Raw genomic sequence first — 15,778 nt, forward strand, 5'->3', positions numbered from 1 at the left:
GAGAGCAGTACCTGGAGGGGAGTGAGTGCTGCAGCTGCTGGGCTTCAGTGGGACCCAGCTCCCGGCTCTGCCCTGCTCGTGTCCAGGCTCGGTCCCTGCGTGGTGAGTGGGGACCGGGTGGAATCCTGCTTCTCTCTCTCCAGAGACCACGCCTCCCGCCCAGGCCCTGCTGTGGCCACAACTAAGCCAGCCCCGCCCACTGCCACCCCAAGGAGCCCTGTGACAGAGCCCCCTGGCCGTCACCACTCAGGGCTCCGTTGCACGGGGGGCAGGCTAGGTCTGGCCCTGCCAGGAAGCAGAACGGACTGGACATCCTCCCGGAGGGCTTTGGGTGGGGCAGGGGCCCTTTCCCAGAGGGCCCTCCTCCCACGGGCTCTCTGCGCCAGGCGTTTGCTCTGAGTCAGGCTTGGCTTTGCAAGGCAGGGTGGGGGCCCCAGCGTGCTGGGCCCCAGGTCGATAGTTGGGGGGCGGAACCGAGCACTGCCTTTGCAACTCGGGGCCAGGATCTCCCAGGGCTGAGAGGAAGCAGAGGGGGGAGGCCACGCTATGGACCCAGGCCGGCCGCGGTGACCTGTGCGTCAGGGAAGGGGGCGTGTGTGTGGCTGCCGGGCGTGAGACCCAAGCCAGGCTCTGTGCCTGGCCCAGCCCCGCCGGGCTTTCCAGCTGCGTGTGTGTGTGTGTGTGTGTGTGTCTGTGTGTGTGTCTGTGTGTGTCTGCGCCTGAGAGTTTCCGTGTTTCTAGGAGCTGTTTTCTTTGAGCACGTCCACCTCTCCGCCCACTGAGCTGTTTGCAGCAAGGACCCAGGCAGACTGCTCTTCCCCCAGCACACCTCGGGCTGCTGGTCCTTCAGGGGCTGGCCGGCTGCGTGGCCGGGAGCCAGACCCCGGCCCAGGGGCCCCTGGTGCTGCACTTTGCTCCCAGCTTCTGGCATTTATGGTAGATAATGCACTGGGAGCAGAGGGCAGAACAGGGACTCACAGGCAGCTGGAGGGCTCTTCACACAGCCCAGCCTCTCCTGGGGCCAGTGCCGGGCGGCCAAAAAGCCAAGGGCCGGGCCGGGGACCAGCTGCTTCCTCGTAGGCATATCTCAGGAGTCACGGGAGCCGCTGCCCTCCATGTGTGTGGAGGGGTGCCCCCAGGCCCCCCATTCCACCCCAGCAGACTTGCACCCCTCACCGGGCTTTGGCCCAGATGTCAGCGGGATGGAGAAAGGACCTGACCTGGAGGACACACAACTGACTGCCACACCTTGGGACAGAATCAGTCCTGGGGGACATGGTCCGTCAGGAGTGTGAAGGAAAGACAGGTGGACAGGGCTGGCCCGGGACCCGATGGGAGAGCCCAGGGCAGGCGTGACCAAGGAGCTGCCTGGTGGCCGGGGTGGAACTGCAGGGCATCCCCCTGGCTGGGCCAGGACACCGACCTGACTGCTCACCCCGAGGGTCAGGCACACCAGGGCACCCGGGAGAGGGGAGCCGGGGGAACGGCCCCGTGAGAGCAGCAGGACCAGGGGCTGGGAATGGAGGGGCCCCTTGGCAGCTGCGGGTCAGGCTGAGTACCCTGGGGGTGAGGCTGTGCTGTGTGGTGTCACCGGACCAGATGGCAGGGGGGCCAGGGGGACCTGAGCAGGTGACCCTCCATGCTGCCCCGAGCTGCTGCCTGAAGCCCAGCACAGCCTCCCTCACAGGCTCCCTGCCTTCCCCCTCCCCCAGGTGCTCACAGCCGGAGCTGCAGAAGTGAGCAGGACACTGGTTTTAATGGAGAGGCTGTGACGCCCACGGGCGCTTGACATACAGAGTGGAGGGTGCATGCCTCCTCGAGGCCTGGTTGCCCCACAGCGGCCGGAGCCCCAGGGAGCCCCAGGGAGCCCACCCGCCAGCCAGGCGCCGTCTTCAGACGCTGCCGTTCCTCCCCTCTTGTGTCTGTTAATCCCAGTCCCGCCGGAAGGCGCTCAGGCTGGAAGGGAGACGTGGGAGGAGGGGGCGCGCTCTGCAGTGCAGGGGGGTATGCTGAGAGGCCGGCGGGCGGGGCTGCAGGAAGGAGCAGGCAGGGCACCCGGAGCACAGTTTGGCCAGCTGCCTGCGGGACAGAGAGGCAGCAGCCCTCAGTTCCCAGGCCTTCTCACCCCGGCACCCAGGCTGGACTGCTGTCCACAGGGGCTCCTACGAGCCTCAGCTCTCCCCACCCTCCTCCCCACGGGGCTCCTCGCACCTGTCCGCCTGGGCATCCTCCCACGCGTGGCCAATCCCCACCTCTGAGCTCTGGTTGCACCATCAGCCCCTGACACGCCCTCCTGCGTCCACAACCCCATCACATCCTCGGAGAGCTTGCCCCTCCAGGAGGCTTCTCAGATGGACAGGGCTGTCGGACAGACCCTGCCCTGTTGCACGTGCCCTCCGCATGCCCACAGAGGGCTTCACGTGTCCTAACATTCTGCTTTCTCCAGCAGCTTCCTCGGAGAGTGGGTGGCCTTGTCTCCTCTGAATGGAAGCCCCCCGACCAGTGCTGGGCACTTTGCAGGATTCCCCAGGAGGCAGTTAAAAGTGGTTTAGACTTTTGGAAAGTCAGAGCTGGAAGGCCCTGGGGGTCATGGAATCCAGGGGTTCTAAGCTCTGGCATCAGAGTCACCTAGGGGCTGATCCCACCCCAGAGGCTCGGATCCAGCAGGCCTGGGAGGGGCCAGATCATCTGCGCCCCAGGTGATACACCTGGGGGATCACGGAGCTGACGCAACCCCCATGCTGCAGGTGAGGGAGTGAAGGGCCCCGAAGCAGGGATGATGTGCCTACAGTCTCAGGGGACCAGGACTGAGCCACCTCAGGGCTCCTCTTCCCCGCCCACCCTGCCCAGCCCGCCAGCCGCCGTCCTGGCGTCCCTGCTGCCCTGTCAACTGGGGCCTGGGAGCGGGGAGCTGGCTCTGCCTACCTCTACTGGGAGGTCGGGGACTTGGCAGCATCGAACATCTTCTTGCGGCCCTCCATCCCGGACATGGCCTCCACGTTCTTCCTCCAGTCGCCCACCTCCACGGGCCGCTCCTGTGGGCGGCCACACAGGGGACACTTAGCACCAGGCCCTCCCTGCACAGGAGCGGCTGGGTGATGGGAAGTCAGCCTCCCCTAAGAAGTGGGACATCCCAGCCCTCCTCCCAGAACAGGGTGGTGAGGCCTCTCCTGGTCTCCCAGGGGTCCTGGAGCGTGCCGCCGGCTGGCGGGGCTCATGTGGGGGGCGTAGGGCTGGCCGAGGCCGCGTCGAGTGAGGTCGGGGGCTCACCTTCTCCGTGTCCTCCTTTTTCACAGACTTGAGGTTGGCGCGCAGGTCCATGGACACCTTGTGCTTGGAGCCCAGCAGGGCGCGCAGCATGGCGTCGGCCGAGACGCGGACGCGCCGCAGGGGGGGGCGCTTGAACTTCCCGCGCAGGTCCAGCACCTTGAGCTTCAGGTCCTTGATCTGCGGGGAGGGGGCAGCTCAGGGCTCCGGGCCCCAGCCAGGCCCCACTTCTCCAGGCTCCAGGCCAGGCCCTCGGGGACGCCCAGACCCACTATCTGTCACCTTGCAAACAGCCACCTCCGTTCTATCCTATTCAATTGGTACAGGGGTGAGTGGGACTCCGAGAGGGAACTCGGTTAGCCGTGGCGGCCATGGCGGCCATGCAGGGAAGAGACAGAAGTGTCATTCGGAAGCCCTGCTTGCAGTGGGACGGGCCACTTCCTCTTATTCCCGCTTCTAACCAGTCCCTTCCCAGTGAGCCTTCAGAGCAGGTCATTGAGGGCACAGCCCTGGTCCAGCAGGATGGATAAACCCCATGTCTGAGCCCCCTGGGGGATTTCCAGGGTGCAACCTCAGGAGGAAATTCTGGGGGGATCCCTGAACCCACAGATCGTCATTCCTGCTGGGGAGAAGTGGGAAGGAGGGAAGTGGCTCCAGTCCCTCCCCACCCCTCTGCTGGAACAGGTGCCCACTCCAGCAGCAGGAGCCCTGCCCCTCCGCATTCTGCCCACCGCACCAGAGCTGGGTCTGGGTGGAGGTGACGCCCCGCGCCCCATGCTGGGGGAGTGCTAAGTGACTGGAGTGAGGGTCAGAGGCCAGGCCCATCCTAGGTCCACCGCTGTGTGACCTGGGCCGAGTTTCTCAGCCTCTCTGAACCTGTGTCCTCATCTGTCAGGTGCAGATAAAAGCACCCACTTCGTCCACAGGCGTGCAGGGAGGATCAAAGGGACAATGCACATGAAAGCCGTTTGCAAGGTAAGGTGTTATTAACAGGCTATGATTATTTGTGTGGGTGAATAAAAGGGGTGGATTCTCTTCCACTGAAGAGCCCACCTTACAGGTTGGATGAAGTCTGTGCTTTTCATCTGTGTGAAAAGCATCACCTTCTCTCTGCCCAACTCCAGCCCTGGGGGATGGAGTGCAGGGACCAGAGCTTTCTAAGTGCCACTCCCCAGACCCAGCAGTGGGAGGGGGACCTGGTCCACAACTGCCACGTCAGTGCCCACCCGACACCCCCAGACGTCACCCGCCACCCACCTGACCTGCACTGGCTGCGCCCACCTTCTCACACACCACCCTGTCCCAGCCAGCCAGCCTGCTCCAGCTGTGCCCCTGCCACCTCCCATCCCTGGCTCACCTCCCAGGTGTTGCCACCTCCCATCCCCGGCTCACCTCCCAGGTGTTGCCACCCCCCAGCCCCGGCTCACCTCCCTGGTGTTATGCAGGCATTTGGCCTCGATGTCATATCTCTCCTCGTCCACCACCTCCACCTTGGCGTGCAGGTCCCGGCACAGGTCCTGCGGAAGCAGGGGAGTCAGGAAGGGAGATGAGGGAGCCGCTCAGCCCCCAGCCCCGCTTTTCCACCTCCCGGCCGGGTGCCCGGCCCCTCCTCCACCTCGGCAAGACCTGAGCTGTGGAAGGGGCTGATAGACCCCTTCGCTCTGAATGGAAGTCCTTTGTTTTCCTTTCCGAATGTACTTATCGCTAAAAAGTTTTCTTATGATAAAAAGAATGTAAGTTGGGGCTTCCCTGGTGGCGCAGTGGTTGAGAGTCCGCCTGCCGAGGCAGGGGACATGGGTTCGTGTCCCGGTCCGGGAGGATCCCGCATGCCGCGGAGCGGTTGGGCTCGTGAGCTATGGCCGCTGGGCCTGCGCGTCCGGAGCCTGTGCTCTGCAGCGGGTGAGGCCACAGCGGTGAGAGGCCCGCGTACCGCAAAAAAAAAAAAAAAAAGAATGTAAGTTAATTGTAGAAATTTTGAAAATTATGTATTAAGCAAAAATAATAAAACAAGGGGACTTCCCTAGCGGTCCAGTGATTAAGACTCTGAGCTCCCGGGCTTCCCTGGTGGCGCAGTGGTTGAGCGTCCGCCTGCCGATGCAGGGGACACGGGTTCGTGCCCCGGTCCGGGAAGATCCCACATGCCGCGGAGCGGCTGGGCCCGTGAGCCATGGCCGCTGAGCCTGCGCGTCCGGAGCCTGTGCTCCGCAACGGGAGAGGCCACAACAGTGAGAGGCCCGTGTACCGCAAAAAAAAAAAAAAAAAAAAAAAAAAAGACTCTGAGCTCCCAATACAGGGGACACGGGTTCGATGGAACTAAGACCCCGCATGCCGCACGGTACAGCCTAAACAAACAAAAAAATACTACTACTAATAAAATAGGAATAATTAGTGATACTAATTATTATTATTTAATTAATAATAAAATAGGAATTATTACCACCAGGCAGTAATAACATAGGTTACCGCCTGGAGGTAACCATCGGTGACATGTTGGTCTACAAATGGTGGGACTTCCCTGGCGGTCCAGTGGGTAAGACTCCGAGTTCCCGATGCAGGGGGCCTGGGTTCCATCCCTGGTCGGGGAACTAGATCCCACATACATGCCACAACTAAGAAGTCTGCATGCCACAACTGAGACCTGGCACAGACAAAATAAGTAAATAAATGTCTTTTTAAAAAAATGGTCCCTGACTTACGATGGCTCAGCTTATGATCTTTTTTGCCTTTATGATGGTGAGAGAGCAATAGAAATTCAGTAGAAACCATCCTTGGAAGTTTGAATTTTAACCCTTCCCGCTAGTGATGTTCGGTGCTGGGCAGTGCAGCCCCAGCTCCCAGGCAGCCCCACGCTCGTGAGGGTGGCCACCCACACACGTAAAACCATTCTGTACCAGACAACCATCTGCTTTTTCATTGTCAGTAAATTACACGAGATATTCAACTCTTTATTATAAAATAGGCTTTTCTGTTAGTTGATTTCGCCCAACTTTCAGCTACCGTGAGTGGGGTCCTCACACGGTTAAGCTGGGCCAGGTGAGCTGTGATGTACGCTGGGTGAGGCGTAGACAGTACACTTTGGCCCTACGACAGTTTCACCTGACGATGGGCTTCTTGGGACTTAACCCCATCGTAAGTCAAAGGAGATCTGTATCTCCTTCCGGGCCCTTCACTCTGCAGTCGCTGGTGTTTAAACTCTTATCAATGTTATAAAAACATTAAAGGCCTATTTGCAGGGGAAGGACGGGCAGGTCTGGAGAAGTGGGCCCTCCCAAGCGTTGGCCAGCTCCCGGCTCTGCACCGTCACGCTGCTCCAATACGCGACCTAGCCCCTGCTCAGCCCCCCGCACCCCCCGCAAGCAAGCCCCTCCTCCCTGCTGAGGCTCCCTTCCCGCTCGTAAAATGGGACCCAACGCCCCACCCCTGCCCGACCCCGCGCCACGGGGCTGTGAAGACTAATGAGAGAGCTTGCGGCCGAGCCAGTCCGAGTCCCTGCGGCGGGGCTGCGCGCCGCTTCGGGAGCCCCTCCCCCATGCCCACCTGCAGGGCGCTGAGCGACAGGCCTCGGGTCTGCAGCGCGGGGATGCGCTCGGCCAGGTAGCGACTCTTCTCGGCCTCCCGCGCCTCGTGCTCTTGCTCCCAGCACTCCTTGGCCTTGGCCAGCATCAGGCTCTGCGCAGGACACGCCCGGTGAGCGCGGCCCCGGCCCCCCACGGCAGCGAGGCCTGAAGGGGAGGCGGGCCCCCGACCGCCAGCCCGGCCCCGGACGAGGCCCAGCTCAGGCAGCTGCCAAGAGTGGGAGTGTGTGCGCGGCCACGTGACGCCAAAGCCCGGGGGACCACACACCAGCACCCGCGCTCTTGGACCCCGGGCCTTACTGTCCTTCAATCTTCCTCTTACCATTTCTCATCTTTTTGGGCCCCAGGGCTCCTAAGAAAGAATCTCTTACCAAAATAAAGCAAGCCCTCTGCCCCCACCAGGGGTCCCACCGTGAACATGGCCCCGCCTCCTGCCAAGCCCTGGGAAGGTGCCAGGACCAGAATTCCAGGTTCCCACCCTCTGACCACAGGCTCCGGGCTCTGGCCACACTCCCTCTGCCGCGTCCTCCTCCATCCCCTCTCGTCCTCCATCCCCTCTCGTCCTCCATCCCCCCTCGTCCTCCATCCCCTCGTCCTCCATCCCCTCGTCCTCCATCCCCTCTCATCCTCCATCCCCTCCTCCTCCATCCCCTCCTCCTCCATCTCCTCCTCCTCCTTCCCCTCCTCCTCCATCCCCATTCATCCTCCATGCCCTCTCGTCCTCCATCCCCCCTCGTCCTCCATCCCCTCATCCTCCATCCCCTCCTCCTCCATCCCCTCTCATCCTCCACCTCCTCCCCACTCTGGTCTCCCTCCTCTTTGACCTCCCATGACCCTCCCCCCCAGAGGTGCACTGCACCCCTCTACCTCCCCGAACACCTCCCCAGAGCCAGGACCCCGCTCACCTTCAGCAGGAGTTTGCGGGAGGCAGTAATCTTGGGTTTTCTCTGAGGAGAAAGAGGAGGAGAGATGGGTGAGGTGGCGGCTATAGAACCAGAAATCTGGACCAGGCCGGGATGAGCGCCTGCCTGTCACCATCCTAACCCAGAATCCTCACCTCAGGGTCCCTTAAAAGCTCATCTTGTGATTGCACCCCTCAGATTCAGAGACTCAGCTCCCTGACCGAGGGGCTGAATCCTGCAAGACACTGCGTAGGTCACAGGGTCTGGGCACTCCCTTCCTCATCTGTGAGTCAGGATGCTGAGACCCACCTAACCCGGTCCACAGACGGACTACAGACAGAATGAGATCGTGCGTGAGCACCGGCTTTGAACAGCGTGCATGAGGCACACGGCCTGGCACGCTGGGGCAATGTTGTGTCACCAGAGAAGTAAGCCCTGAGTTCCCTCAATAAAGAAGCTCCATCTCTTTAGACGTCAAAACTTTTCTTGATGTCAACACCATCCATATAAATTGCTCTCAGTTATGAAGACAGTATTTTCTCTTCTTATTAAAAATGCTTGACATCTCTTGCTGACTAGATATGTCCTAATAGGTCTTGGCCCTGTGGCAGCGTCCCCCAGGGAAGCGAGAGGGGTCTGCTCCATCCCTAACTCCGAGGGCTCCTGTCTCCTCCTGGACACAGGTGGTCACTTCTCGAGCTACTGGTGAACGCCCCCCCCCACCACCTGCAGCTACTCTGCGGAGCCCCGGCCACAGCTTGGGTTTGCTATTCTTGTGCGTAAAGTAGAAGCAATCAGCTCTGAGCCGTCCCTGTGGGAGAAAATGAAGGGGCTCTCGTGCCTGGAACCTGCTTCTAATCCAGCTATTCAGGGTGCTCTGTCTTTTCCTCTCCGAAAGCCAAGGGTTTTGCCGCGTGTCCGGTCCGCGTGGTTGCCAGGGAATGGCCTGTTGCTATGTGCGTCACCAGCCGCGGTTTACACTGTCATGCACCCGCGGAGATGTCTCACCATCTCCCCACCAACCGGGGGAGATTTTGGCCACCTCGTTGCCCATCAGTCACCAGGGACTCACTTTCATATGAGCCTCAGTGAAACTTAGAGATTCACACGACTATGGAAAAACAGAATCTCTGCCGAGTGTCTCCTCCATCCGTGCTGCGAACTCCCAGCCTGCCAGCCCTGAGTCCACAGCTCCCCAGCTGCAGTCCCCACCCCGGGCGAGGCGGGACACAGGCTGTGTGTGATCTCAGCAGTCTAAACAGACCTGGGCTGTATCGGGGGCGGGGCCGTCTAAGACCCGAGGGGAGGGCAAGAATCCCGTTGCTCCTCCCTCAGTGTCCGGTGGTGGGCGGGGCTGGAATAACCCACGGATGATTCCCTCCCACCTTTCCAATGTAGATCTGCAAGGACAGGACGGCCCCCCAGAGCTGGACGCGCTCTCAGACCCGGTGAGGGAGAACTGCTCGGTGGTCAGCATGGGTGCAGAGTCGCACCGCCTCTGTCTGGTCCCAACCCCAGGACCACCTTCCAGGGACGTGATGCACTGGGGCGCCCCCCTCCCTGGACCTTGAGGAGCCCCACGTCCAGAATCTTCCCCCAAGGTTTATATTCTCCAGGGAATTTGCTCAGCCACTGAGCACCCCTCCCCAGGCCTTGACCCAAACTCTCTCTCCTCAAATGCCCACCCTACCGCCACCTGTCTAACGTCCGCCAGGACAGAGACACCCCCAGTCTTACCTCGCTGCAGGCATCCATCACAGGAAGGCCAGGGTGGGCGGGGGGCGGGGGGGGGGGAGAGCAGAAGACAGAGTGAGTGTGAACAACGCATAGCATCCATGCGACAGCAGACCGTGTGGACAGGCTGGGGGAGGGGCGCGGTGACAGCACACCAGAAAGAAAGCAGACAGACATCGTGCAGGGGGGCCAGTTCGAGCACAAGCAGAATAGAATAGAAACCCTCAGGCCCTGTGGGCTACTGGGGGCCCTTTTGGGAGACACGAACCACTGTACACTGGGGAGGATGGAACCCTCAAGGTGGGGTCCCAGGCTGTGAAAACTTCCTTCCCGGGCGAGTAGGTACCTCCCCAAAGCTTGTTCATCTACTGGGTAACGTTAAATCATGGCCTGGGACTTTTGATCCATCTATTTGATCAGTGCAAACAAACTCTGAGACACAGGCCAAGAGGGTCTTCCAGCAACAAACTGGGAGCCAGTTCTGCCCAAAGCCTGGGAGGACACGTGGACCCTAGGGACCCCGGCTCTCAGGACTGTGCCTGTTTTAGGATCTGGTCTCCCAGGGAACTGCTTCAGGGACCGAACAGATGGTCTGAAATCTGCAGCAACGGCGCATGCCTTCCTGGGCCCCGGGGCGGGGTCGGGGTGGCGGGGAGGTGGGCCCCGGGGCGGGGCGGGGAGGGCCGGGGCCGGGGGCGGGGAGGGGGGGAGGCAATACTACTTACACTTCCGGCATGGCGGCGGTGGGGCGGCACCTGGGGCAGAAGGAACCATGGATGAGGGAGAGTTACAGTTCCTGCCCTCACCCCGAACTGTCTGGGCCGTGGGGCTGTGTCAGCCGCCCAGCCTGGGAAAGAAGGTCCGATAGCAGAAAGGAGAAATCAGACGTATCGCCTTCCAGTGGGTCAGGATGGGGTAAATACTTGTCCGTTTACTCTTTTTTCTCTCCATTCATTTACTCACTCATTCACAGGGGAGAGAAACCTTACAAAGGCAAAGAAACAAGATGAGAATCAAAAGTGGTTCTGCTGGGCAGGTGTGTAGGACCAGGATCTGCAGACTACAGCCCACAGGCCAGGACTGGACTGTTCGCTTAAAAGACGGTAAAGCAAAGAAAAGATGTGACAGAACCTTATGTAACCTGCAAAGCCTAAAATATTTCCTAGCTGGCCCTTTCCAGAAAACATTTGCCGACACCTGTGGGATACACAGAAAATGCGTTTGGAGTTGGGGGGTGGGTGCTCGCTCACGGGGCCTCGAATGACAGGGTGAGACAGACTGTCCTGTGGGCAGTGGGTGGTCATGAAGGTCTGAGAGGGCAGGGTCTGGAACAGTGAGCACAGGCCACAGGAAGCCACCACACGGCACACCGCCAGGGGGCGCCGTTCACGTGGATGGCGATGAGCTGGGACAGGTCCGTGAGGGGCCCTGAGGGGGGTCAGGCCAGGAGTCAGGGCAAAACCCCGTGTCCCACTCTGGTCTTCACCCTAACCCTCCCCGGGCCAGCTTTTCCCTCTGCAAAATCGGGGGTTAGAGGACTTGTTTTCCATTTAATATTTGGTCTTGAACCCTTTGTTCAAAGCAAGTCCAATCAATAGAGCGGCTGGCCCTGGTGGAAGGGGCGTTAGCCCAGGACCCCCGTGCTCCTCCGTGAGGTCCTGCGCCCGTGGAGCACAGTATGAAGCCCCCTGACCTGTGTGACCCTGGGACCCCTTTTAGTCCGAGAGTCTGGGGCTCAGACGGAGGAGGAGGGCCTCGAGCCGTAGAGGGGTCCACAGCCAGGCCTGACCACCCTCTGGCCCCGGCTGGACAGCATTCCAGTGCAGGGGGTGGGCACTGGGCCAACGACACGGGGAGGGAGGGGCACGGCTGGGGTGGGAGCCGGTGTGTGGGCGGGGGGTTGGGAGCCCGAGCTGGGTTATGAAGTGAAGGATCAGGGAGGGGATGGAGCCAGGGGAGAGCTGAGCACAGAGCCAGGGGTTTGGATCTGGTCCAGAGCCTGGTGTGGGTGGGGCAGGCTGATCCTGAAGGACAAGTGCAAAGTGGCCGCCGTCACCTCCTCCAGAGCCGCCTCCGCCTCTGCCGCGACGCCACCCTTTCCCCTCCTGCTGGGAAGCCTGGGTGGGGCTCAGCCACCCCGCCTGAATCTCCCACGCGAAAGCCTTAACCACGCCCCATCTGCCGCTGCCTCGGGGGTGGGGGGAGGGCGAGGCCCGGTGGAGGGAGTGTGACCCAGAGCTTCAGCTGTCACCCTGGGGCACAGAGGGGAGTAGAAACAGTCCACACATTCCCGAGATGCTTGGCTGCAATTAGATTTTATCGCCAGCTGTTTATTCTAGGGCCGCACTCCTCTGAAGACACCGAGGAGGTCCAGAGAGGAAGGGCAGCTGGGGAAGAGCCCTCCCCACCCCCAGCCCCCGCAGCACGGTCCCCGGGGGCACAGATCTCACTGAGGAGGGACGTACTCGTCCTCGGTCGGGGGCGGGGTTGGGGGCTGGGGGGTGGGGCCTCCGGCCGTGTCCACACCCCCTAGACAGCCGCTACCTGTCCGGCCAGGCCAGGCGTCCTGCCGAGCTCCGGGCCCGCCCCCGGCCCGGCCGCTGACAATCACCAGGCCAAGGGGTCCCAGCCTTGCGCTGACACCCACCAGACGGGACCCCTCGACAGGTCCCCTGGAAGACAAGCAGAGACAAGATAATAACTCAGGATGGAGCGGACAGCTCAGAGGGTGGGAGAGCCGCGCTCCCGGCCCCCAACAGCAAGAGGGAGATAACGGGACCCACAGTGGGAGGTGGGGGTCCCTGGGCTACCCTCCCCCAGGCCCCATGGGTGGGACAGGCCAGCCAGGCCGTGAGACCGAGACTGAGGCTGTGTGTGGGCCTGTGTGTGTAAGCGTGAGTGTGTACGTGACTGCGTGTGAGCAGGGAAGGGACCACAAACTGCTACTCAGGCTTGTGTTCCTCGCACCCCCATCTTGGACCTCAGTTCAAGGGCATCTCGGTCCTCCCTGACTGACTGCTGACAAGGCTTGTGCTCCCAAGGCTGCAGTTGTGGACCCCCCAGCACCCTGAGCTCTGAACAGGAAAGCCCGCCTACAGCTGCTGGGGACAGTCTCCCGGCCCCGCCCCCCCGTTAGAGAGCCCACCCCGCCCGACACCCTCCCCCTCCACCCCCCCACCCCCGCCTCGGGTCCTCACTGATGTGCTCACAGGCTCTCGAGCTCCCATCCCAGTGCTGTCCCCCCTGCCTTCCCCCAAGAGCCCCCCTTCTGCGCCAGAGCCAGGAGGCTGGCTGGCGCTCTGCCCGCACCTGCTGTCCACTGTGCAGACAGCAAAGGGCGCCAAGCGAGCTGTCAAAGACAAAGAACAAAGAGGCAGGACGGCTTCCTTGGTCGGTGGCGCGGGCGTAGGTGCAGCCTTCCAGCCCCCGAGTCCTGCCCCCGCTCCCTCCTTCTCCTCTGACCCGGGCGTCAACCCCCTGCACTGCTCACCAAGCTCCCCCTCAACTTCCAAATACAGCCCCTCTGCCCCCTCTGGTCCCCAACGCGCCCCTCTCCCTCCTGGGACGGCTGGGCTGCGGTGTGAAAACGATCCTCGAGGCCCTGCCGGCGGCCCCCTGGGCAGCCTGGGAAATCCTGCTCGCGGCTCCGAACGGGCAGGGGGCTCACCTCCAGCCACAGTCTTGCAGGGCAGAGGCCGCCCTACGGACTGAACGCTGTGGGACTGTCAGGACCGTCCACCAACAAACCCAGTGGCACAGGCAAGACCATCTTCTTCGCCATCCGAGCCCTCACTTGCTCCTGAGTCTGGAGCCCCAGCTCCACTGCCCGGGCGGTGGACACTCACCTTCCTGGGTCTCCGTGGGTGAGATGGTCTCGCCTTGCGGTTGACTGCAGACTGTAGGGGGCAAGTGGAGGGGAAGCTATGAAAACTACGGCCCACAGCAACTGGCGGGTAAAAATAGAACAGACGCAGCCCCTCCCGCCTCCCCGCTCCCCCCAACCCCGCCCACCACACACACGCCTCGCGAAGGGGACACCGCAGCAGGCACAGCAGCCGGCGGGCTTGAAGACACACGTGTGCCCGGCTCAGGAGGACACGGCGCCTCTGCACACAGCGGCCACCACCTAGGAGACGGCAGCCCCGGAAAGGGGGAATGGATAGCCGACTGGATGGGGCTCCAAGCAGGGGTGGCGCCAGGGCACCGGGAGGCCTGGGGGAAAGGGGGCCGTCTCGCTGGCCCTGCATCTCTCGCAAGGGAATGCGGGAACCAGGCTCCAAGAGGGCAAAAGGCTTGACATTCGGGCATCTTCTGAGGCTCTGCTACACGTGCGCCAGGGAGACTCCTGGACCTGGGGGTGACGTAAACAGTGCTGAGGGGGTCCAGTGAGGGTCCTGGGGCTAAGCTGACCTTCAAGCTCATGGCGTCTGAGGGTCCACAGTTGCTCTGCACCCTCTCCTGGTGGGTTTCCCAGGTTCCAAACGGCGCCCCACACACCGTGCCTGGAACTTGGTGAAACTAACTCCCTCTGTCCCCTGACCCACCCTCTGTCACGGCCACATGCCAACAGCATCCGGGGGGCTGGTGTGCAGGGGCTGCACCTGTTCACTGGCTATTTTTAGGATGATGGATGAACACCTAATACCCACCCTATGGTCAGAGGAAGACAATGCCTGCTATGTTAATCCAGCGGCTATTATTGTTAGTCATCTCATGGGCCGGGAGCCCAGGCTAGGGCAGGACAAGCAGGACGCTGACCCCTCTCGGAGGCCAGGAAAGGTCTTGTCAGCAGCAAGAAGCTGGGGAGCTCTAGCCAAGTGTCAGTCGGGTGGGAACAGAGCTCGTGGACAGGGCTGTCCTCTGGGGACATACCCAAGTGCCAGGGAGTGGTAGAGGCGCCTCCCTCTGGGCCAGCAGAAGTTGCTCTGATTTTGCGTTGGTCAGGTCACCTTTGGGAAGCCTCCATGCAAGAAGGCTGCCAGGGAGGGAGAACGGGGTCTGGGAGGTTATATGGGGGGCGGGGGGTGCTGGGGGGCGGTACAGGATCCCAGGCGGATGGGCTGGGATGGAAACCAGAGGAGCAGCTGGGGATCAGAGAAGGAATCTGGGGGCTGGGGATGAGTCTATGGGAGTTAATTGCGCTGGTTTATTAGGTTTATAACTTTTGCAATAACTTTCATACAAAACCTTAATATGTGCAAAAACAAAATGAATCGTCTGCGTGGATTATCCCGCTTTTTGAAAAGGAAAAACAAAGAGAACAGATTGACAAATAGAAGAGTGAAATAGGGGCAAAAGGACCTAAAAAGTAGGCGAGCAGATGATCTCAGAAAGACATGGTGACTGGGACCCTCCCAGCGGACACTCCCCTCCGCAGGGACCACCAGGAACCGCGGCCTCAGCGGGGCTCGATTCATCCTCAGGCTGCATGGGGACCCCTGTCCCAGGCCCCCGTGTCCTGACTCCGCCCACACCTCCCTCACCCCACCTGCCTCCACCCTCAGACCCACACGGGCCTGCAGCCCCGCTCAGCCACAGATGGAAGGAAGCCCGTACCCTCACGCCCACCCACCTCTCCCGGGCCTCTCCTGCTCTCTGCCCAGAGATGGCCTTCAAACATGGGGCTGTTAGGACCTGTTGCCCTAGCACCTGCTCCTCTGTGTGGGGTGGGCGCAGAGGCCCCGGAGCCCACCCGCAGGCCCGCGATCTCCGGCTGCAGGCTGCCCACACCCAGCTGTGAGGCCCCCCACTGGAAGTAGCAGCCCCAAGACTCCGCTGTCTGTCCCAGTGCCTCTGCAGCCTGTCCCCTGCGCTTGCTTAAAATTGTCCTCAAAAGGTCCCCCCACCTCAGAACTCATCTGCCCAGGGGCCAGGTCAATCCCCTCCCATCCTGCCTGCGGACAGGAGCTGTCCCTGGGGCTATGAGGCCAAGTCTGGCACAGACACGCCTCCCCAGACACAGAGCCACAATCAGGGTCTGTGACCTGGAGAGGCGCAGGCAGAATTCCCCGTGGTCGGCTGAACAGTGCACCACCCGCCCCCCAAAAACCATAATGTCATGTCCTAATGAAAATGGGACTATGTCACCTTCGAGGCAAAAGGGACTTGGCAAATCAGATTAAATAAGGAGCTTGAGTCGGGGAGATTCTCCTGGATCGTCCATAGGGGCCCCACTTAACCACACGGGTCCTTAGGAGACAAAGCATGAGCATCAGGGTCAGCGGTGGGGGATGACGGAAGAGGCAGAGGCCAGAGAAGGGAGGATGCTGGTGTGAGCGGGAAGGGGCCGCAGCCCAGGTG

General features: G+C 61.5%; 1 protein-coding gene across 1 annotated transcript; it reads right to left on the reverse strand.

The window, feature by feature from the left end:
- Window positions 1–2,924: 2,924 nt before the first annotated feature.
- TNNI1 (troponin I1, slow skeletal type) lies at window positions 2,925–13,327 on the reverse strand. Its single transcript, XM_065873066.1, has 8 exons — window positions 13,324–13,327; window positions 10,204–10,233; window positions 9,482–9,485; window positions 7,748–7,789; window positions 6,805–6,936; window positions 4,695–4,784; window positions 3,271–3,447; window positions 2,925–3,035 (listed from the first exon to the last, which is right to left on the reverse strand). Exons 2-8 carry the CDS (start codon window positions 10,212–10,214, stop codon window positions 2,928–2,930), a joined length of 564 nt encoding a protein of 187 aa, XP_065729138.1. The 5' UTR covers window positions 10,215–10,233; window positions 13,324–13,327; the 3' UTR covers window positions 2,925–2,927.
- Window positions 13,328–15,778: the final 2,451 nt, after the last annotated feature.

Source organism: Phocoena phocoena, chromosome 1, assembly GCF_963924675.1.
Source record: "Phocoena phocoena chromosome 1, mPhoPho1.1, whole genome shotgun sequence".
Taxonomy (NCBI): Eukaryota; Metazoa; Chordata; class Mammalia; order Artiodactyla; family Phocoenidae; genus Phocoena; species Phocoena phocoena.